Source organism: Asterias rubens, chromosome 13 (genome assembly GCF_902459465.1).
Source record: "Asterias rubens chromosome 13, eAstRub1.3, whole genome shotgun sequence".
NCBI classification, from domain to species: domain Eukaryota; kingdom Metazoa; phylum Echinodermata; class Asteroidea; order Forcipulatida; family Asteriidae; genus Asterias; species Asterias rubens.
In genome coordinates this window covers 3,578,981-3,604,443 of record NC_047074.1, presented here as the reverse complement: position 1 = coordinate 3,604,443, position 25,463 = coordinate 3,578,981, and the positions used below count along the sequence as shown (strand labels likewise).

The 25,463-nt window shown below is 36.1% G+C and overlaps 1 protein-coding gene across 1 annotated transcript in view; it reads left to right on the top strand.

Annotated features, from left to right (window-relative positions):
* Positions 1 to 19,463, top strand: part of LOC117298355 (glypican-5-like) — a 57,678-nt gene extending 38,215 nt beyond the window's left edge. Inside the window, exons 6-8 of the mRNA XM_033781564.1 lie at positions 12,850 to 12,979; positions 14,159 to 14,351; positions 18,041 to 19,463. Of these exons, the coding sequence (XP_033637455.1) occupies positions 12,850 to 12,979; positions 14,159 to 14,351; positions 18,041 to 18,384 (667 nt within the window). The 3' untranslated portion in view covers positions 18,385 to 19,463. The remainder of the gene's footprint in view (positions 1 to 12,849; positions 12,980 to 14,158; positions 14,352 to 18,040) is intronic.
* Positions 19,464 to 25,463: the final 6,000 nt, after the last annotated feature.

The window sequence follows — 25,463 nt, the reverse complement described above, 5'->3', positions numbered from 1 at the left end:
AATTGCGTGGTTTTCCTTTACCTCGCCGACTAACACGGTCGGCCATTTATGGGAGCCAAATTGTTGACTCCCATAGAAGGCTGACCGTGTTAGTTCTCAAAGTAAAACGAAAACCACGCAATTTCGAGGCAGATTTGTTTGGATCATTGTATTCTACTTTTAAAACATCTTTCTAACCATATGCATTTTATAACAAACGGTTACAAACGCTTTTCAAAGACCAACTTGACCGATCCAAGGCAACGTGTTCTTTTAAGGTCTTGTAAAAACAGAAGCCAGGGACAACTTTTTCTAGAAGAGTGGTGCTTGGCTAGAAAGTGCTGACAAGCGAACATCGTCACTTTAACTCAGATTATTTACTTTAAGAGAAAATTTGTGAAAGAACTGATGTGTGAATCGAAAAGTGCTGGTTGAAACAGCGCTTCTAGGCTGTGCAGAAAAGAAGTTGGTGTCTGTTCGGGTGTTCAATTCAATTTCATTTTTTAAAATTAAATTGTTGATCTGAGAAACATAAAATGTCATATTTGATCAGAAATAAACAATACTAATTTCGCGTTTGGGGTTTATCTCGCACAGTGAGCGTTGTATTCAATTTGTTTTAATCGATGTCGTGCAATTAATGTGTAATCGGTTTATCACTCTATTCTCATGACCCAGATGGCTGATTGATCTCAATTATCTACAGGTTTGTCAGTTTTTGTATAATGGTGGATAACTTATAGTAGGTACACTTCCAGCAACTGTTTTGTCAGCAAAAACCATATCGGTAATGTTCCTTCAAATGATTGGATAACCTTAGAAGAAAATGTTCCAGCCTCTGCATAGAATGTTGTATCAATAACTTGATGTATTGGAACAAAAGGCCTGTCACCAGGGGACAGACTAATTTCCCTTGTTCTCTGAATTCCAATCTTGGTTATTTTCCCCAGGGGTGGAGGCAGGCAAGCTGCCCTGAGAATACAGTCCTTTATGTAGGTGTCTAGTCACTGTATTTCCTCATCCATCAAATATTCCATCATTGTCAGAAACCTGCTCCACTGGTCTTGAGATGGGTGGTTATTGGTTTACTCCCAGTCCAAAAAATGAGGCCCATGGTTCCAAATCCAGATGGTTTTCCCTCTTTTGAAAGCGGAGGGGTGTAATGGTTGAACAAGAAAATTATTTTTTATTTTGTTTTGGATAGTCAAGTGGCATTCTAGTACTACTGCTGTTTGTGTTTTAGACTGTATAATGGAGTTACTCTCTGCCATGTTTTATGTTAATTGGCCTCGAATCACCGACCTCCCCTGGTAAAGTCACTGATTCGATTGATGGTGTCTGATGCCCCCTTCAACATTCAGGCAAAACCATGGGGGTAGATTCACAATGGAAGAAACAAAGTGGGCAGAGACTATTTACCAAGAATTATGGTGAAATATCAATTTATTAATGTTGAAAAGTTGGATGGCCTCCACTACTCTAGAAAAAAGGAAAAAAACATTGGGGTTGTGCACTGCATGTTATAATCAAATTATCCATCATGAAATTCGCCATACTGCGAATAAGTGAACACAGATATCCAATAGAATACAGTCAGGCTTAAAGATGGGGTCATACTCCCAAAAAAATTACAGTATGATGGTATAAATTATTTTGAGAAAGGATTCCCTTTGAAACGGCTTGGATAATTTTTCACCCAGAAACATTTGAATCTGAGAAAGAATGAATTGTTTCTGAGGATTGGTGTCCGCGAATGCTTTCACCAGAATTGTGGGTTGGTACCCGAGTCACCTTGCTAAACGTGGATAGATGTGGCGTTTTTTTTTGTCTGTTTCTCGGAAAGACGACACTGTACTGAGCTGAAACTTTCACCTGTGACTTTTATTGTATCTGTCTTTTATAATGTTGCCTTTATAACAGGATTACGATGACAAAAATTATTCTCTGACCCTGTCTTTAATAAGATCGCGATGGCAAAACATGTTTTCAAATTCAGCGTGGAATGTTAACCTATTGAAGACATGTTCTTCCTTGGGGTATGATCTGGCAAAAGCTGAAGACACCCATACAATTGTAATCAGCCCATCAGATGTGTTCTTGTCACGTTTCATTTAATATTCATGGTCAGTGACTCCTAGGCATGCATGTACAACATAACAGTTTCTTTTTGTTGAGGTTAATCATTTACTTTGAATCATTGAGGTCACAAATGCCGCCCCTTGAAGCAAAAGTTTTGTATTTGATTGGGTCCCATATTGTAAGTGTATCAATATAAACCACAAGGGAAACTGAGTGGGTAAATTTTGAAATGAAACTCATATTATAAGTGGCTCACGTATTACTCTTTGGCCTGTTTGAAACATTTAGATTTTGAATTGATATGCAATAAACAGAAACAGAAACTACAGATCAATGCCCAATGTGTGCAAATGTGGATTATATAATAAGATCACTTTGTGAACAAAATGTACAGTTTTACAATGTGCTCTTCATACTTATTTAATTAAAACAGTGTAAATATTGTGTAAAAAAGAAAATATACATTCTTAAACCAGCTCAAGTCTGGCATGATATTTCATCCTTGAGAAAAACAGGATTACCATCCATATTCCCACGTGATTTTCAGGATAAGCAACAACAGCTGAATGCCAGTAACAAGCAATATGCAACAAATAAAACTTGGTCGACAATCCTGTTTTTATCAAGGAAGAAATTTCATGCTAAGCAAGTTTTTGTGCTTAGCAGCTATATGAAATTGGGCCCAGATGAGGTGAGATAAAAATTCCCACCTGATTTGGAAGATGTGAGCATATTGCATTGAAAGAGCCAGCAGACACTGTCTGCCTTCAGGGGTGACATGTACATTTTCAAAGAGGGTCATCAAAGCAGACTTTCTCCAATTATGCTTGTATGAGTGCAGTGTCCTGAACATAAACTAATTCAGCCATATTGAAGGGAAAGAAACTTCTAAATAGCCACGCAGTCTCTAGGAAAGCCTTGCTGTATTGTCTGAAGCTGTGGGATGTTGAGGACACAGCCAAAAGAATTGAAGTGAAGTAGTAGTCCAGAAGGGAATCAGAGACAAAACTTTATCCAATGGTCTAGTGGGTTTGGTAATCCAGTCTGTGAACAAAAAGTGTTGAGGCTGTGTTGATGTCTTGTGTGATCCATTTGCAAGTTTCTGTACAGTAGGTGGCACAACCATGTTCTGTATAACTGTAGGTCCATTTTGCAGGGCAGCATGGTTTATCAATCGCCATTCAAATAATGTCTCAAATTTAATGAATTACAAAGATGAAGGCGCCGTTGGCTGTTTTAGTATGATTACTATACAATAATATTTGCTATCTAACATTATTGTAACAGATGGTCCTGTAAAAACTTACTATTATTTTATTCAATGATGAAATCTTTTGCAGTTCCTTAAAGGGAAGGTTTACATTTGGTAATCACTCTTAAATTAATGGCCATAAAACCTTTGGTTAGAGGCCTTCAGCAGCTTTCGATAGTATTTTTAAAAAAAATGTATAGAAAAACTTCACTTTGAAGTTATTTGGTAGGCCCTACATATGTAAGAGATATCAGTTTTTATGCCCCAAAATTAGTCAGGCCCCAAATTAGTCTCAGTAACCCTTCTCAGATTGTGTATTCCAATATAATGGGTTATTCTTCCTCCAGGTAACTCATGCTCCGGATTTATTATATCCAGATTAAGACAATCAAATTCTTCCAAATACCAAAGGTTTAATTTGCATTAAAATCGTGTTAACTGTTTCTTAATTTCAAAATCAGCTGTCATTCTAGATTTTTGCACACAGTTTATGTTTACACGAGTAAACGCTTTATCCTCCAAGAGCGTCTCAAATGTCTTTATGTGAGGAGTATCCCACCTTACCCGCAACACTCCCTGCTAGTCATATCAGAGGAATTCAGGGTCGATGACTGTTTGGTCAGAATATTATTATCTTAACTCGCTCCTTAGCGAACCGCACTCGCTGGGCATCTAATTGTGACCCTCCGAGCAAAAGCAAGTTTTTGTGCGATTTTTCTCCTTGCCCTCCTGAGGGTTACATTTGCGGCTTTCAGGGAAGTCCATTTCGGAGAGTTTATTATGTGAGGGGCAGATGTGTTTTGGTTCATACTTGTATGATATGTTGCTCGCAGCGATGACAGGCATGTTACTAAACGGCTAATTGATATTGGTGCTCGGTGATAGATATGAAAAAGTGACATGGACTCCACAAAGTTGGGGTCGACCGAGTGGGTAGTTGGGTATGGTCACGGGGTTGGAGGATGATCGATTGAGTCAAACTTTCACAGGTTTGTTATTTTAGGCAGATGTTGGGATACACCAAGTAAGAACACTGGTCTTTGACAATTACCAAACCTGTCCAGTGCCTTTAACAAAGGATAAAAACAAACCATCTATCCATCAGCAACAAATTCTTCCCATAGTGTTGGTTTGGTTGGGAATCTCTGAGAGAGGGAGAGAGCTTTAACCACTCTCTGTATACCCAAGCCCCGCAGTACCCATTTCTTTATCCATGTTGCCTTTTATCCCATATTAGTTTGGGACCAAGAGGTGCAACAATGGAGACCTTCTAATGTATTTCTGATGACAAATATACCTCGGGGTGTTCAGCATGGGTCAAGAGAACAGGATTAGTGGTCAGGGTGCACAAAAGCACGCACTGAACGATTTGATACCACAAAACTAGCCAATATGACTCCTTGGATAAGGTTTAAAGGCACTGGGGTGGATTTCACAAAAGACTAGTCTTATCTCGTCTAAGGAAGAGTTACTGGTCCTAACTTGAACAGGCCTTAAGTTTTTAATATCCCTTATGGACTAGTCCTAACTCTTTGTGAAATCAATCCCAGGACACGCTTAGTAAATTGCCAAATGTCAGTATTCTCACTTGGTGTATCCCAACATATATTGCATAAAATAACAAACCTTTAAAAATTTTGGCTCAACTGCTCATCAAATTGCAAGAGAATAATGAAGGAAAAAACAGCCTTGTTGCACACATTCCTGTGCTTTCATCAGATGCATAATAAAAGGCGTCAGGCCTGAAGTCTTTTATGATTTATGTGAGAAATTACCCCTTTCTCAGTAGTTATGTTACTTCAAAGCAGAGCCGTTTCTCACATTGCTCTTACCAAGTAAGCTAAATAGTTTTTTTGAGTAATTACCAATAGTGTCCAGTGCCTTTAACTATTCACAACAACATGAAGGTTATTTGAAGTTTTGCCCTTGGTGTGACTGGCTTTGACAGGAAATTCAGGTCAACATGACTTTCATTCATGTGGGTTTGGTTGGAGACCACAAGTTCAGGTTTCGGTCAGACATTATTTGTTTTATTTAGTAGCGCAGACTGGCTACCTCAGAATTGTAGACACCATTAATTTCAAACCCACTTAGATGATTATGCATCAATATTGTTGCCTTGAAATTGTAACATTTTGGTCTGGAAAGTTCAAGGGGTTGTCAAAAGTTCCTTGTAGATTGTAACCAGAGTTAATTATTAGAGAGGTTGCCAATGTTTTCTTTCTCAAACAATCCTGCAGCCACACACCCCACCCAAGAAAACCCCCTAAAAAAATTGCAAAAGATTTGATTTCTGTCGAGGGGATGTAGTTGATATGATCAATTTCAATTTTATGTTGCATATTCTCTGACACATTCTCTGTGTACATATTATTTGCACAAGTAATTAGTGCTATAACCATCATCAAATATTATCATCATCTTCCTATACTGTGCAGAAACCTCCTCTGGAGTTTACTCACACATTAATTTGTTGAATTGTAAACTAGCAGGTTTAGACAATTTAACATACAGAAAAGAATATTGCCCCAAACTGACAATACACTGCTTTTTTTGTATGAAGATATAATAGAAAAAGTGACAAAAAGGAAATATCACGAAAAACATGAAATTTAATCAAGTTGCTTGTTGATCAATAAGACATTTTCCAACCCTAGGGTATTGTCACTCTCAATGACTATTAAACAAAATTCTTATCGGTCCTTCACGCACATACCCAGAGGCAATACAAAAGTAATGACGGACGCCATATAATGAATAGTGTGCTTGAGGGTGGCTGCTAATTCACTTGTTATTAAAACAACACACATGAAATATGACATTATTCACATTACTGCACATTGCCAAATGGAAAAAACCACGGCAGGGTAATTAAAGGGAAGGTGTTGGTAATCACTTTTAAAATTAATGGCAATAAAATCTTACTTGTTTATAAGTACAGCAGCTTTCGATAGCGGGCTCAAATTTTACACTTGAACACTGGCCAGTGATTTCAGTGTCAGCAAGGACAAGACAAGTCCAGTTTGCTCGTTCTTTTTTTAATATTTTTTTATTGGGAATCATTGTCTCAAAAGAATGATGCTCAAAATAGTGAGTTTGAGTCCTTGAAAGATCTTTTAGTCCTGCTGATTACCACTCATAAAACAGGAGAGAACAATCTTTTCTTAGTATTTTGTTCAAATGGAACAGTTGAGATGATAAAACCATTTGATTAACTCATTTTGATGCTAGTCTCATTTCAATTTGATTCTGGTTTTGTAAATAAAATCCTTGGTGGATTTCACAAAGAGTTAAGACTTGTCTTATCTTGAGTTAGGACGAGTTACACGTCCTAACTTAGGACTAGCCATACGTTTTTAATATATCCTAGGACATAGTCCTAAGTTAGGACTAGTCTTAACTCTTTGTGAAATTCGACCCCTGGTCCAGTAAAGATTCTGAGCTGCAAGTCCAGCAGTCCTGTGGATTTTCTTACCAGCTTGAAACCCTGGATGGTATAAAGCATTTTGAGAATCAATTTACTTTGATGTGATACAGTCACGGAAATAAATATCTTAATAAATTGTTATCCCCCAAAAATTTAATCTGAGAAACGATGCTGTCAGATACATTTCTCAGTTTGTGTAGGTTATTTCAGTTACTAAGTATACTTTCTGCGAGGACATAACCCCCACAAAAGTACCACCTCTTAAAAAGAAATTTTCACAGGAGGACTAAAACAATTAAACCAGTCCAAAAACCAAATGTACATTTCTCCCCATATAACTTGTAATCAGAAAAGGTTTTATGATAATAATTATTTTGAGTAATTACCAATAGTGTCCACTGCCTTTAAGTTTCATGACACATTCGGTAGAATCATGACACATTGGGTAGAATCATGACACATTGGTAATGACTTTCCACACCTCCGGTCACATTGTTAACATCTTGGCGGTCATGTGTTCAATTTCAGGTGTTTTTTTTAATGTCGGGTTGTTGGCATGAAGGGACAGGAAGTCATGAGCACTGTAGGTGTGAAAAAATAAGATCATTTTGATCTTCAAAGGAAGGCAAAATTAAGTTTATGCATAAATTTGATATAAAGATATTAAGTAGGCCTATACATAATAATGCACAAGAATCTAAAGTATAATACAACATGCACAAATCAATCTTAAATATTTGGTTTGCTTTATTTTGAAAATGATTGGTGGTTTTGGTCCCTAGGGCTCTTTTCAGGAAATTTACACACACTGAGAAGACTCATCTTTAATATTTCTCCTGAAGACAATCGGAGCATACTAATCGAAATGTTGGGTTGTCAGAAGCAACCACAAACCTGATTATGCATGCAAAGTTTCAAACAAAAAATTTAGTATTTTATAATATAAAATATAGTATTTTATAGGGCATGGATCTACCAATAGGGTACCTAAGGTGCTTGAACAAATAGAAACATTTTAAGACAGGTTGTTCAGCTTTTCAATGTTTACTACCATCAAGATCTGTCTTTGTCAAACTACTACCTTTAAAAAGAAGAAACTGCAAACAGCCAGTGTTTAAAGAAGCATTACAGTTTTTGTCAGAAAAAAAAAATAGTGAAGATAACAGATTTACATAAAACTTACACGGTATTTCTACCCTATAGTAGAAAACATCCCTTGAAATATTTCTGTCTGACATGTCATATTTGATGATTAATAAATAAAACTAAAATTTCCCATTTGGATTTATTTTGTATTGTTTCATGCAAAAATGTGTAATCGGTTTTTCACTATTTTCTCGTTACCCACATGGCTGAATCAATCTCAAAATTCGACAGGTTTGTCAGTTTATGTATAATATGGTGGGTTACATAAAGTCCTTTTTACACTGACAGCAACTGTTTTGTTAGCAAGAAAAAACAATTTTGTAATGTTCCTTTATTTTTAAGCATAGGGCAAGGACTTTGCACTATGGTGCAGACTGTGCAAATGTCATGCATACTCGAACATACAGTTCCATCAAAGTGCGCGAGTTCATTTCCTTCATGCGTTAAAGCAACCTAGGTAGGATCAAAGTGGCTCAAATAATTTCAAACACGCATGAGACTTGAAGCCCTATAGGCCCTTAGTCTCTCCAAGTAATTTATTTGGTCTATATGCAATATCGCTTATGTCCATATTCTTATGAAGGTCGTTTAGAGCAATTAATCATTAAGCATCATTTAAGTTTGTTAATTTGACAGGTGCACTAAATGCTGCACATACCACATGCGTGTTTGGAACTTCTTCGTGATGAAAGATAATTATTTGCTATCATTTTAATTAATCGTGATAAATTTAATGAATGTGGGATTGCACCTAGCCAGATATTTTACAGATGTCTCTATGATGAAATTCCCCTTTCTTTTTATGCACCATGCAAATTATAAATAGGAGTTTCTGGTCTGATGTTTTAGTTCCATGCTTTTTTAGAATAATCTTCACATAATAATGCACATGAATTATGATACAGTATCATAATTTCTTCCAGTGAAACTGTCTGAAAACAAAAATAAAATAATCACACAGCAATTTTCCTAGCTTTAGAAATGTCACTTAGTGATTTAATAAGGGAAAGATTGGACGACTTTTAATTCAGAAGGTGACCAATGTATAGTCTGACCTTTTGGGTTAGATGGGACTTGGACATTGAGGCCAATTAGTGATCCCTGTGGCTGTATTTTACTGCGAGCAAGTTGCGTCCATGTTCTCAGTTTTGAAAGAATCATGTGCATACAAAGAAACTGTGCATTAATTTGACATGTCTACATGTATATACATGTACCTCTCTTGAACGTTGTCCTCACAAGATGCAAATTGAATACCTGTACAGGGAGTAACTTTATACTGTTTACTGCTTCTCATACTGTCTTGAGTTTCCCCAGAGGAGAAACATTACTCTGTATTCATTGATGTCTTCTCTTGCGATCCATTACAAGATTATCCTATCAGATGTATACTCTCTGTCTGGCCCAAAGCTTCGTGTCCTTCTATGGGGAATGGTTAGTTAAAGGGATGGTGTAACATCATTTTATTAAAATAGGGAATTTATAAATTCCCAATTTTCTAGCTCTCTCGTGTAGGTAACAATATTTCTCCCGCAGAACTCACCAGGGCCCAATATCATGGCTCTGCTAAACGCCGACCTCTGTGCCTACGATCACTGATATCCGCTTTTACTGTGCAAGCGCCGAATTTCTGCGGTAGCTGGGTAGGCAAAAGATGCATTTTAGTAGCGTGGAGTAGGTGCCCGCAAATGCAAAATATATCCTGCGTGAAATGCTTGCTGTAAGCGAGGCGTTCCCTGCTTCTGTTCGCGCCAACTCTTTTCTTACAGTAAGCACAGGTATTAAATTGGGCTAAGAAGTGAGAGAGACAGTAGTGTACCATAGAATGGTCAGTGAAAGGCAATAAAACTTGTAATAATTCACCTTTCTGGATGTCGCGCAAATTGCAATTTTTAACTTTAACATGTACATAAAGTGTAAAAGATGTCATAATTTAGAACAAGAGTTGTCCAAGAAAGAATTTTCACCCCTCCCCCATTCTGTATAATTTTATTCGACAGACTGACAAGTTCAGCTCTCCATTTAGTTTTGGGCTTCTTTTCAGTCTCCCAACAATATTGCAATTGACTCCACTGACAAGTTCTTCCTGGCCATTTCTTCTCTTTGTGGATTGCCATGAAGTTATTAAAGATATCCTAAGACACATGATAACCACTTTGTTGGAAAGGTCACTTCTCCAGTTCAGTTGGGATCGATGGTGCAGTCTTCCTATCCTTACATTACATGCCTGGCTCACAAGGACTTAAGAGCAAATTGCTTCTTAGAGCAAAGGGTATTTAAATCATACCTGAGAGGGTAAGGAGTTTCAAATTGCAGCAAGTAATAATATTCTTTTAAACAAAGTGTACAATAAAGAAATATGAAAATACAAAGTGTAAAATAAAAAAAAGGAACTGCTTGAAACTAGCCCCAAAAGTAGCTTTTTTTTGTTACAGTTCAAAGAAGTATTTATTATTTAATTATACAAATAATAACAATACAGAGTATTTGTGTTGCCCAATTCCACCAAAGGAGCTCAATGCAAAAAAAAAGTTACAATTATAATTGTTGATACTATTTTAAGTGATTTTTAGAAGTTATACCTTTATTGCAACTGTACCAGTAAGAAAAGGATGTTCCTTTTCCCAATATTGTGAGATTTGTTCTTGCAAAAAAAAAAAAAAATCACAATTTAAAATTTTGATACTATTTTTAAGTGGAGAAGTTTGACTTTAATTGATATTATGTTCCTCTTCCCAATTGTGAGATAATGTTATTGCCCCCTTCAACACCCCCTCCTCAAATACAAGCGTATCCAGCACCCCAGTCTGAGGGGGCCATGGTTCAAGTACAGCACCCCTTTGATACCCCAGAGGTGCACCCCTAGGAGCTCAGGATCAGCCCCAAGTGGCCAATCCTTCATCGCCACGGTAATGAGTTAGTGACAAGGATGGAATGTTAAGGGGAAAAGAAAAACCTTAAACACTCACTCTCTTGCATTCCACCTTGACTGCCGACCAAGCGTCCCCCACAAAAACATACAGCCTTTGTCGGCACACAGCAAAGGATAACCCACAAGCCATGTGTGCCCTTGATTTGAAAGCTAGTGTTTTCAGAGGTCTTAGGTTGGCCAAAACATTTTTGCAACTGGGGCTGTTTTTGATGATTCATGGATTACAAGTAGGACACTTTTGTCCCTTGCACTTAGGGGACCATAACCCAAAATATGTTGTACCCCCTCCGTGCCCTCAGCTACATTGTTGTGTTTCGAAAATTCAAAATCCATGTCTACTCTCTGTCAAATGAATCCCAAAACGTATCCCAAAATCGCAACAAATTTAAAATATTCATTTGATTTTACACATAAACACCAATGTGTGGTAGCACTGCATACTCAGTACTTTCCTGAGTTCTGTGGGGAAAAAATAATAATAATAAATAATAATTATTATAATAATAAAAACAAAACAAAAAACTGAATGGCATTATAAATCAAAGTGTAAATATTAATGTTTGTACTTTCAGATTTATATTCCAATTTGTGTTTACTTTCTAATTATTAAGAGTTTGATACACAAAAGCGACTTTCATAGTTCAGTAGAACTAATAATATTGCTAAGTAATACCAGCTATAACAAACATCAAGGAAATTCCAACAATTCATAAATCAAATAACAATTGAACTATTGATTGCACAGTCAACACGCTCCTGTAGAAAAAAGTGCATTATCTTGATATAATGATATAAGTGACACAGGTGGCAAGAGTGAGCCAAATTATGACGCCCTCCAGTTGTTACCCTGTCCAGGGGCTCCAGTACTGCACCTGACTACCCCAAGACGCTGGCTGTCAGGTGCATGGCCTAGTAATGCCACCCAATATCTGACAAATGATAACAGCTTGAGGCTATATTTTTAAAGTCATAGACATGGAGGATTATGAACTAACCCCATGTGCACCCATGGGTCTAGCTAAGAGGGACCATTGCAAACTTTGATAAACTGGAAACTCGCAAATTTTGGGCTGGTGTGGATTTTAGTCTTACAATTTTATAGATAAATCTTGTGACTTGAAAAACAATGGTGTTTTGGAATTGACACATCAATCTTAATTTTTTTTTTTTTTTTTTTTTTGGGGGGGGGGGTTAAATAAAAACTAGTAGTAAACAAGCAATAAATTTAATGATTTGTAAAATTTATAATGTTTACCACAGTTGGAGTTGAGAATAGTATAGTGTTCTTAACTTTGGGCAAAATGTGATGTTTTCAACATGGAGCTTCTGAAGATGGTTTGGGAATGAAAATTTAGTTCAGTTAGAGAAGACTTTGGGGCCTATTTAGTAGTCTGATTTAATCAACAGGAAAAAGGTTCCTGAGGGTTTTGGAACATCATCACTTTTTCTCACTGTCATGTTAAAGGCATTGGACCCTTTTGGTCATTACTAAAAAATAATTGTTTTAGCATAACAATTTACTTGGTAACGAGCCATGGAGAGCTGTTGGTTAGTATAAAACATTGTGAAGAAACAGCTCCCTCTGAAGTAACATATAATTTTTGAGAAAGAAGTAGTTTGTCACTCAAATAATAAGAGGCTTTGAAGCCTTTTATTAGGCATCTTTAAGCACACGAATTTGTGCAACAAGGGTGTTTTTCTTCTTTCATTATTCTCTTGCAACTTCGATGACCAATTGAGTCCAAATTTTCACAGATTTGTTTTTGTATGCATATGTTGGGATACACCAAGTGAGAATACTGGTCTTTGACAATTACCAAAGGTGTCCTGGGACCAATTTTCAAAAAGAACTTGGGGCTAGTCCTAATTTAAGGCTAGTCCTAATGTTAGGACATGTAACCTGTCCTAACTTGATAAAGACTAGTCTTTACTCTTTGTGAAATCCACCCAGAGCCTTTAAGGCTTTCAAATTAATTTGTCCATTGGATGATTTCATTTATAAATTTTTATTTATTTATTGTGTGTGTGTTATAGGTACACTTATGATCCAATTGGGAATGGTTTAGAAGCCCAGGTGAATAACCCAGAGGTATCATGGACAGGCAGAGAGTTTGAGCTTCTTCAAGCCTTTGGTCTTATGGACAACCTGGAAGAAATAATACATGTGAGTAGGTCGAGAGAACGTCTAAACCCCTCATTAAAGGAACACGTTGCCTTGGATCGGACGAGTTGGTCTATAAAAAAGCGTTTGAAACTGTTTGCTATGAAATATATATGGTAAGCACACAAGTATCACTCAAAATTGCACGGTTTTCATTTTACGTCGCGAATGAACACGGTCGGCCATTTATGGGAGTCAATTTTTTGACTTCCATAAATGGCCGACTGTGTTAGTCGACGAGGTAAAACGAAAACCACAAAATTTTTAGGCATATTTGTGTAGATCATTGTATTCTACTTTTACAACAGCTTTCTAACCATTTCAATTTTATAGCAAACGGTTACAAACGCTTTTCAAAGACCAACTTGACCGATCCAAGGCAACGTGTTCCTTTAAGGCACTTGACACTATCGGTATTTACTCAAAACAATCGTTAGCATAAAAACTTACTTGATAATTAGCATCAGAGAGCTGTTGTTAGTATAAAACATTAGTGAGAAACGACTCCCTCAAATGTAACATAGTTTTTGAGAAAGAGGTAAATTCTTACTCAAATAATAAAAAAACGAACAGCTAAAGCCTGAAAGCACTTAAATTAACGCAACAAGGGTGTTTTTTTCTTCCATTGTTCTCTTGCAAATTTAACGACCAATTGAGTCCAAATTTTTTACAGGTTTTTTATTCCATGCATATGTTGTATACACCAATACACCAAGGTGTCCAGGTCCTTTGAAGGCAAAAACAAGATTTTCATAAAAAGTTTCTCAGGTTAGCCCTAAAAAGCACAAGCATTTTTCATTGTTTTCACTTAACAGCCCGTATAATAAATTAGATAGTCTAATGTTTTGACCTATGTTTACGAGATCCACCACCCTACAAACCTCTCCATTTACAACGTTTTCATTTAAAAAAATATGGAGGATTGTGGCCAATCACATTTATTGACCTCCCACCTCAGCTCATTCGTTTCAAACGCCGCGGGAAGAAACACAAGGTGCCAGCAGAGCCAGAGTTCAGCGGTTGCGGTCGCGATATTTTTGTGGCGATCTATGTGGTACAAGATCCACCACCCCACTGATTTGTCTATTTACAGCATGTTCATTTTTGAAAATATTACAAATTGTTGCCAAACACCAGACCAGTCCATTAAACTTCCCATTTATTGACCTCCCACCTTTTTAGCTCATTCGTTTGAAACTTCGTGGCAAGAAACGCAGAGTGCCAGCAGAGCCAGAGTTCAGCGGTAGTGGAAGCGGTAGCGGCTGCTCAGATGATGATGAGGATTGTTTTAGTGGATCTGGATCAACGTCCACTGTGGAGATGGAAACCAATACCACAGACATGGTCTACACACCCACAACTAAGATTACACAAAGTGAGTACATTTTTATTGCATTTTAAAGGATCCGCGTACTTTTTCGAAATGTCCACAAATTTACTACTTTTTGAATAAAAACTGAAAATGTACAAATTAATATGTCTAAAAAGGCCTATCTCAAATTGTTATCAGTGTTCAGGTATTTAAAAAAAAAATAACCATTTGAAAAAAACTTGATTGTGTTTCTTGTCTTAATTCAGGCTCTTTTGAGCATTTTGTCAACAATTCTTTTCAATCAGATCTCCAATATATAAAAACAAAAAGTACTGCGTACCAATACAACTTTACAGAGTTTCGTTTTAAAGCAAGACTCTTATTTATTCTATTCCTTCCCTATTTTCTTTCGGAAATTTGAGTTTTTTTTCTTTTGGAAGTATGTGGATATTACGTTACGCTGTACACAATAGAGAGTTTAAATGGGGGTAATTGTATTAGCAGGTGTGATATTTAATAAATATTGCACCAGTGTATTGCACCATTGCACAAAGGACAATTCCGACAATTGCTTGGGATCAAGGGTTCATTTCTTTCACCTGGATCGGCAATATTCTCAGCTGACCTATATATGATGATGCTAGCCAGAGGGGCTCTTCAAAAACGCAGTTCTGATTTTGGACCCTAATTATTTAGGCTAATGTGAAAGTTCGACCCAGTGGTCCTTCACTTTCTCTTTGTGCCAGCTATTATTAGTAATAAAAGGAATCTGCAAGTTAGATTTGTATATAGTCTGGTACAGTTACTTGCTAAGTCACAATTAACTGCTTACATTTGGTCTATAAGCAGTATTGTAGCTAGACTAATTTTAGTGATGGGCTCTAAATCCAATTTAGTCCACAGAGGGCGAGCGCCGGTTCAACAAAATTATTCATGTTTAGATGAAGCCATCATTGCTGAAGTGCAATCTGTGGGTAGTCTATGCTGGGCAACACAGTGTATTTTGCTCACAGTGCTGGGCGAAATGTTTTAGTTCTGGGCAGAACCGCCTCGCACCGCCCACCGTCGCTACAACACTGTTCCTTAGACTATAGAGACAGTGGCCATGTCAAATGGTTCGGGCAAGCTTTTGTTTAGCAATCTCCAGATGAGCAGACCCTGGTACCATTGTGTCATACACATCCATTCAGAATTGTGTTATGTATGGTTGTTTGCGTCTCTTACATCCATTCAGAAGAGTGTTATGTATGGTTGTTTGCGTCTCTTAGATCCATTCAGAATTGTGTTATGTATGGTTGTTTGCGGCTCTTACATAATAATTTGCAAAAGTTTGCCCCAAATCAGGTGAAATTGTCTCTACAGTAGTAGGAATTCAAATTTAAGCGGTACCTTGTGACTAGCAAGTCATTGTACTAGACTCTATACAAATCTCGCAAATTGCTTGTTAATAATAGCAGGCACAAAGTCAAAATAAATTACCACTGAGTAGAACTTTCACATTAGCCAAAATAATTAGGGTCCAAAATCAGAATTGCGTGTTTTAAAGACAGTGGACACTATTGGTAATTGTCAAAGACCAGTCTTCTCACTTGGTGTATCTCAACATATGCATGAAATAACAAACCTGTGAAAATTTGAGCTCAGTTGGTTGTCGAAGTTGCGAGATAATAATGAAAGAAAAAACACCCTTGTCACACGAAGTTGTGTGTTAGATGGTTGATTTTGAGACCTCAAGTTCTAAACTTGAGGTCTCGAAATCAAATTCGTGGAAAATTACTTCTTTCTTGAAAACTACGCCACTTCAGAGGGAGCTGTTTCTTACAATGTTTTATACTATCAACCTCTCCCCATTACTCGTCACCAAGAAAGGTTTTATGCTGATAATTATTTTGAGTAATTACCAATAGTGTCCACTGCCTTTAAGAGCCCTGCTGGCTAGCAGATGCATTTTTTTATCTACTGATCGCGCTCGCCATTATTATATCAGTTTACATTCAAATCCTACATGCAATGGCTATTTTAGCAAGTAGAAAATTACTCAGTTTAGAAATGTATTATAATTTCTGATTGACCGATGATGCGGTCCAAGTCCTGCATTGTTTTAATATTAAACAATGAAGGGATAATATAACAATTGGTTCAGACAATGCAGTCATTGCTACCGCAGACAGACAAGGTTGTATTGTTTTAGAGTGGGTTTGAATTAAAACCACAGATACAGGATCTATAGACAGGTCAATGTCTCGTGTTCGATGTCAATAACATGCAAAAACAGGTAATAGTTCCTATAAATCTACCCATCTTGAGAATGCAAAGTGTGTGTGCCAAATGCATTATACAGGGTGGTGCTCAAAGACGGACCCCCACATTTTACAGCAATTTTAAACAACTTATTTGATCATATTAAACAAACAAAAAAATACATTGGTAGTTTAGCCCATTTCATTTTGACTGCAAAGAGGTTGATAAATGATCGTTAGTTAGTTTGTATTCAGCTAAGTTGAAGGAACAGCACAAAATGTGGTGATGACATTTTGAACACTTCTTTAAAGCAGACATGATTGAGACTAACATTTTTTAACCTACACACAGGAAGTGCCGGACCTTGTCTTTGAGATACCTCGACCACAACCTTCCCAATCATTTCCTCTGATATTTTTTATATCAATAATATCAGAAGGGAATTGGATTGGTGGGATTGATATTATAAAAGGGATGCACTGGCAGGGTATCACCTACCCCAGTACGGAACTAGTTATTCCATTAAAAACAGAGTTGTCTAAAATAAACATCCTGTCTTCCTTCACAAAACATTTACACAGAAGTATAAAATCCTATTTGGGTGAAAAAATTGTCAAAACTTTTTCCCCACCACCTGACTATCTAAAAAAAAAAAATCAAATTAAAAAAAAACCAGAAAGATTTTTGTGTCATTTTACAGTTGAATTAATTCCAAATTTCCAATAAGCCCAAGTTTTTCCGACATAAACAATTTTTTTGGGGTTGAACAGAGAAAAGTTATCAAGAGCTGGATTTATTTGAACCAACGACCTTCGGTTAAATGTGCTGGCACTCTACAAACTTATTTAGCCCTACAGAGTATGTTGGCGGTCTCCTTATTTTGTCAATATCTTTGTTCAGGGTTTAACATGCAGGCACTCTACATTTATGGCTTTCCATTTTTTTTTTATAAACTTGGGTGTGATCCCTGGCTATACAGCATTTAACAGTTGCATGATGTCTGACTGGCACCCCTCGAACAAAGATAATATTGACAAAAAAAGGGAGACCGCCAACATACAGGGCTGAATATCCCAGTTGTTAGAGTGCAAATACATTAGTCCGGAGATTGTTGGTTAAATTCTTGCCCTTGTAAACTTTTCTAGTTCAACCCCAATATATCCCAAATAGGCCTATATAAAACAAAAAATGTCTGATCATGGGGGAAGAAACCTTTGTACAGATACACAGAATGCTTATTTTTTTGATGGACCAGCAATACTAATGATTGTGTATTTACTCTTGATCAATTATGGCACAGGCTCCCTCACCTCAGTGACCAGTAAATGTCATCATAAATGTTTCTTTAAGTTTTGTTATCTTAATACTTTTCACTTAGCTGTTAAGCGCTTGGAGGAATGTATTATTTATATGCGCCATATAAATACTGTTTTATTATTATTATTATTTATAGTTAAACCAATGTCAGGATATCCTCATGTAACACTATTCTTATTCTTGTCTCTCCGCAGAAGTTACCACTGAGGAAACTGACTTTGTCTTTGACGTTACCACCCCGAGGCCAAGCAGCAGTAGGACTGATGAGCACCACCCAACCATCAAATCCAGTATCAAACCGACACCCAGTCTGCTCCCATTCGTACCCACCAAGGGGAGAGTCAGCACCAAGAAACCCACCGCAAGACCCACCACCGTGTCTGTCGTGGACGAGGTGCCCAAAAGAACCACTCCTTCAACAGCTGGTGGGGGCGAGGGGCAGAATGGCAAGCCAGGAAATGGTGTTACGACTCCAAGAATCTCTGTCCTCGTTGTCTTTCTCTGTTTTCTTGTGTCATGGTTGTCAAACAGGCAGTAGGGTTTACTGTTACTGTATGTCTTTTTCTTTTAATGTATGGAGTCTTTTTTTTTAATATTATGCCAAGAGTATATTTGTACAGAGTGAAGGACTGTTGTTACTGGTTGGGTTTTCTTAATTATTGGGTGAAAATAATCCGTAAAGCCAATGTATAACTTCTTGAAAGTTCAATTTACTTGAAATCCAGTACAATAATGTTGGGAAATGTCTTATTCATCAGGATGGCTTAGTGGTTTCTTTCCTTGCCTTCACCTCTGTGGCCCCTGGCTTGAATCCCACGTCTGACCAGAGCCTTGCATGTGGATTGCGTCTTTAGTCCCTACCTGATTGCGTGGGTTTTCCCCCTTGGGGTTTTCCTTCCACATCTAAAACTGAGCATCTCTTTTTGTTTCCTATTTATCGTTTTATTGACGCTAATTGTGCCGTTATATGTGTTATCCAATCAATACATTCAATGAGTACAATGTACAGTACATGTCAACAGCAATGGTGTTAAGCACTTGTTTCGCCAAGTGAGAAAAAAACCTATTGTGTACTAACCAAGAAGAGATGAAACAAGTTTATGTACATCAGCAATATTCTGTGGTTTTTATATAACGTTGCCAAGATGCAATGGTGTTGAAATTTAAAAAGTCGTGGCGTAACTGTAATGTTGCAGAGTGCTCAGCACTAAAATGCATTCACCTATTTTATTGCTTGATTGTGAATGCAACAACGCATAAATGTCAAGGTACTACTGTCAAAGTTGGGTTGTAGATTTTTTTTAAATGCAAACTTTTCTATGCACGTACTGTATATAATTTCGTCTTTATACTATAAGTATACTGTTTGCTTGTAATGAGGTATTTTTTTAAAGATTGCAGAACGAAACCGTTATTAAACTAAAGTATATTTTTGTTATGAGATAATTTTTGTGTGTATAATAATATTTGATCATCTGCTAGGCAGAGGGTTAGGAAGGGGAGGTAGCATTTATGACCTAGATTGCTTGTATTTTACCAGTGTTGGTCCAATTTCATAGAACTGTCTAAAGGAACACGTTGCCTTGGATCGAATGAGTTGATCTACAAAAAGCGTTTATAACCATTTGTTATAAAATGCATATGGTTGGAAAGATGTTTTAAAAGTTGAATACAATGATCCACACAAATTTGCCTCGAAATTGCATGGTTTTCCTTTTACTTTGCAAACTAACATGGTTGGCCATTTATGGGAGTCAAAAATTTGACTCCCATAAATGGCCGACCGTGGTAGTCGACGAGGTATAGGGAAAACCGTGCAGTTTTGAGGTATGTTTGTGTGGACCATTGTATTATACTTTTACAACATCTTTCTACCCATATGCATTTGATAGAAATTACAAATGGTTACAAACGCTTTTCAAAGACCAACTCGACCGATTCAACGTGTTCCTTTAAAGAGTTTAGGTACTTTTTGCAAAGTGTCCACAGTTTAACATTTAACTTACACAGCTTGAAGACAATGGTAGTAGAAAGTTAACCTTAAACTTCTACTTGCTGAGGTGCTGTAGTCTTTTGAGAAATTAGTAAAACAATGTCACAAAAATAATTTTCAAACTCCGCAAGTAATATTTTAAGGGAAGCTTAATTCCTACTATCAATATGTTCAAACCTTGTAAGTAGAAATTTTGTTTTGTGTCCTACAAAAAGTACCCAGACCCTTTAAGCAGACAATAGGAGACTTTCCAACGCTAGGTGGCAGCAGACATACCAGGTAAATTTCCATTGTTTATGTAGTTCTGAACATGCGCATAATTCTGAGAACAATGGATTTACCCGGTAAGTCTGCTGCCCTCTATCGTCCCAGAAAGTCTCCCATTGTGTTTAAACAAATCTGATAAAAATTAGGAAACCGGTCACATTTGACAAGGTATTTGGGCTGGTAACCTTATTGTGGTAAGCATAATTTTGTTGTGCTTAGCTACTTGTTGTGCTTGAAATTTGGCCCTGATCTTAAGGAGTTTTCTAACTCAAAACAAAATCATCACTGATCAGTGGGTTACCAACCAAAATGCTGTGCAATATTGTTTTTGACTGGTTTCCCTCCGTAAGATTAACTAGAAATCTGATTGGACAAACTTTCATTTCAATTGGACAATCTATGCTTTTTGAAAGTATAGATTTAAATATTATTTACAAATACAAGAAAGGTTCATTGGTAATATTATTAGCTCTCTGTGGTTTAAAATGAACCATCTATATGTACATAGTGTATTAAATAGTTCATGCATTGTATTGCATCTTAACATGTACTGCTATTTTCATATTAACACAAGGCATTATATTAATACACATATTTTTCGAATAAGCAACGTATACCATTTCCTACTTTACCAAGCTTATGCACCTTTACAGTTGAAACCAAATAGGTATTTGACATTTCCCTTGTACTACTGCTCCATTTATTATTGTAAAAGCAAATAGGTTTGGGGATTCTAGGATGTAGTTTTTTTCTAACCCGTCGTGTTTCCTTTATCTGTATTACTTCAAATTAATGCATGAAATGCAGGAACATGGTTTGAGAATAATGAAAAGCTATGTGGCTGTATAGATGGTGAACCTTATAGACCGATCCGGGCGCGCAAGTGTTGAGCACTGCACCCCATTTGCTGCGGTGTCTTCAGTGCATAGATTGTGCACATAAAGACACCGCAATTGTAAATTTGTTCAATAGAGGGCGCTACCAATTTTGTTTCGTTGGAATGGTCTATAGACTATCTAACCTGTGACATCAGAGCCACAGAGCCTAGGTTTTTCTACAGGCTCAAGTTGTACACAGCTTAAAGGTATTAACACCTTTTGTAGAGAGTATATTTTTTGGCCATGACATGAATCCCTACTCACTCAGAATGAAGATGTATGTAATATAATTTACCTGAGGAAGTTGCATCTTCATTAGTCGTCAAGATTTCTGAGATAAAAAAAAAAGGGGGTAAAAATCACAGAGCAATGTTTTCAGGAGAGTCGCTTAAATATGTGAGTCGCTATTACAAACTCTTTAATGGAAGAAAACTGTAATTAAATTTGTGTGGGGATTGTTCCGTAGGTTTGTCCGATTCTTTTTTATCAACTTTTTTATATGAAGAAAGAAGACACATCTCAGACTGTTGTTTTCATTCCTGTTATTATTATTATAACTTGGTTATTCATACAAGACAACATACAGGCGGTCAAAATAAGATAAAACCTTAAATGCAACAAAATTTGCCACTGAAAGTGCCCTCATGCGGTTGAAAATACGATAAATTGGTAAAAGTACCAAGTTTAATAAAAAAGTAAGCTTTTACATCTTGAATACAAAGATAAAACGATGAATGACTGTAATACATAAACACAGTAAAAATCAACAGTTTAACCCTTTTCTGTATAATTCTATGTGAGTTAGCACCTTAACAGTAATCACCAATCAGGGTAAAATTGTATAAAGCCTGTAAGCACAAAAACTTGCTAAGCACAGAAAAGTGTTGCTTAACAGAAATAGGTTACCAGCAAAATTAATAGTAAGTTTACATTGTTATGGCTGGTGCCCCACTCAATTACTGCTTAGCAAAACAAAAATGGACCCTGAGGAGTGAGGACATGTGTAAGTTGCATAGCTCATTACATGTATGTATGCATCTAGAAAAGGTCAAAGGTCAAGATTTGGTCCACAACAAGAATAAAATGTTAGTTTTGTTGTCATATTTATTTAAGTGTTTCTTTCACATATATTTGTAAATATTAATTATGAGGTACACTTTTATTTCAATACCACAAATAATAATGAGACATTATTTTGTATGTATATCTGCAAAAGATAAAAAAACATAACCAAGCTTTTTAATTCCTGTTAGTAAGGCAAAATATTTAATCAACATGTTTTTATATACATTTGAATCAACTTTATTGTAATGGTGCAAATCAATTTGCAGAAATTAGTTTTATTCTGTGTGATCTAACCTCCAACAAATAAACATTTGTTCCCCTAATGTTGGTAAAAACATCCAAAACTATAGATAGTACATTCTTTTTAACCAGACATGAAACTTTTTTTTTCTCATAGAAAACTTGAAAACCACATACACAGTTCAACCACTTGCCAAACACTTTTTTAAAGCGACATTACATAGATGGTATAAGACCAAAACTAGTCTAAGAGCACAGATTTACATAAAACTTTTGCCGATACTGGCGCTATAAAAAATTATAAAAAACAAAAAAAAAAAACAACAACAAGGAATACTAGAGTAAAATGATTATACCATGGAATTAAAAGGAATGTTACTGAATCAGATATGAAAAATTCATTTATGACTACATTAATTATAGGTACCAAAAAAGAAAGTTCTCTATAAAAAACTATGTAATATTTACATGGGAAGAATTCATTTATAGTTACATTACGCTACCCAAAACTTCTTTATTAAAACTATATAATATTTTACAAGTATTTTGATCAATTAACTTTTTTTTTATATAAAAATAAAAGGTTTCTGATGGTGCCCTTCAAAACAGTGAAATTTCAGTTATTCCTTTCTTCTATTGGCCCTTCTAGGCTTCCATAGTACTGTCCTTTGTGTGTGTGAAATTAAAGGCTGCTCCCATTTACTAAATAAAATGTACATTTGTAATTAACAACAAGAAGTTTTGTTTCAAGTGCAATTCTTTCCACCATCCTGTTTCTTCTACATAAACACAGCAAAAAAAGTAACCCAGCTGTCGTAAAATTTGCACCTATAATTTTTAATTTTTTACTCGTGAACTTTTCCAGAAAATCATACAGCCTTATGATTTTTCTCGAAAAGTTCACAAGGCTACGATTTTTTCGCAAAGTTCACAAGGCTATAGCCTTATGATTTTTTGGAAAGTTCACAATGATTTTCTGGAAAAATTCACAAGGCCATAGCCTTATGATTTTCTGGAAAAGTTCACAAGGCCTTATGATTTTTTCGAAACGTTCACAAGGCTATTATACCCTTATGATTTTTTTTTCTCGCAAAGTTCACAAGGCCAGCCTTATGATTTTTTTCGAAAAGTTCACAAGGCCTTATGATTTTTTCGAAACGTTCACAAGGCTATTATACCCTTATGATTTTTTTTCGAAAAGTTCACAGGGCTATAGCCTTATGATTTTCGAAACGTTCACAAGGCTATTATAGCCTTATGATTTTTTCGAAAAGTTCACAAGGCTATGATTTTTTCGAAAAGTTCACAAGGCTATAGCCTTTTGATTTTTTTCAAAAAGTTTTTATGATTTTTTGGGAAATGTTCACAAGGCTTTTTTTTCGCAAAGTTCACAAGGCTTATAGCCTTATGATTTTTTGGGAAAAGTTCACAAGGCTATTATACCCTTATGATTTTTTTTCGAAAAGTTCACAAGGCTATTATAGCCTTATGATTTTTTTCGAAAAGTTCACAAGGCTATGATTTTTTCGAAAAGTTCACAAGGCCATAGCCTTTTGATTTTTTTTGAAAAGTTCTTATGGTTTTTTGGGAAATGTTCACAAGGCTATAGCCTTATGATTTTTGGGGAAAAGTTCACAAGGCTATAAACCTTATGATTTTTTGGGAAAGTTCACAAGGCTATATATAAGCCTTATGATTTTTTGGGAAATGTTAAGCCTTATGATTTTTTTTCCGCAAAGTTCACAGGGCTTTAGCCTTATGATTTTTTCGCAAAGTTCACAAGGCTATGATTTTTTCGAAAAGTTCACAAGGCTATAGCCTTACGATTTTTATAAAAGTTCACAAGGCTATGATTTTTTCAAAAGTTCACAAGGCTATAACGTTATGATTTTTTTTCGCAAAGTTCACAAGGCTTCAGGCTTATGATTTTTTTGAAACGTTCACAAGGCTATTATACCCTTATGATTTTTTTTTCTTGCAAAGTTCACAAGGCCAGCCTTGTGATTTTTTGGGAAATGTTCACAAGGCTATATGATTAAGGCCTTATGATTTTTTCGCAAAGTTCACAAGGCTATAGCCTTATGATTTTTTTTCGAAAAGTTCACAAGGCTATGATTTTTTTCGAAAAGTTCACACGGCTATAGCCTTATGATTTTTTTGCAAAGTTCACAAGGCTGATTTTTTTTTTAAAGTTCACTTTTCGCAAAGTTCACAAGGCTATAGCCTTATGATTTTCTGGAAAAATTCACAAGGCCATAGCCTTATGATTTTCTGGAAAAGTTCACAAGGCCTTATGATTTTTTCGAAACGTTCACAAGGCTATTATACCCTTATGATTTTTTTTTCTCGCAAAGTTCACAAGGCCAGCCTTATTTTTTTTTTGAAAAGTTCACAAGGCCTTATGATTTTTTCGAAACGTTCCAAGGCTATTATACCCTTATGATTTTTTTTCGAAAAGTTCACAGGGCTGTAGCCTTATGATTTTTTCGAAACGTTCACAAAGCTATTATAGCCTTATGATTTTTTTCGAAAAGTTCACAAGGCTATGATTTTTTCGAAACGTTCACAAGGCTATTATACCCTTATGATTTTTTTTTCTCGCAAAGTTCACAAGGCCAGCCTTTTGATTTTTTTCGCAAAGTTCACAAGGCTATAGCCTTATGATTTTTTTTCGCAAAGTTCACAAGGCTTTAGGCTTATGATTTTTTTGAAACGTTCACAAGGCTATTATACCCTTATGATTTTTTTTCTCGCAAAGTTCACAAGGCCAGCCTTGTGATTTTTTGGGAAAGTTCACAAGGCTATAAGCCTTATGATTTTTTGGGAAATGTTCACAAGGCTATAGCCTTATGATTTTTTTTCGAAAAGTTCACAAGGCTATGATTTTTTCGAAAAGTTCACAAGGCTATGATTTTTTCGAAAGTTCACAAGGCTTATAGCCTTACGATTCTTTCGAAAAATTCACAAGGCTTATATAGCCTTATGATTTTCTGGAAAAATTCACAAGGCCATAGCCTTATGATTTTCTGGAAAAGTTCACAAGGCCTTATGATTTTTTCGAAACGTTCACAAGGCTATTATACCCTTATGATTTTTTTTTCTCGCAAAGTTCACAAGGCCAGCCTTATTTTTTTTTTGAAAAGTTCACAAGGCCTTATGATTTTTTCGAAACGT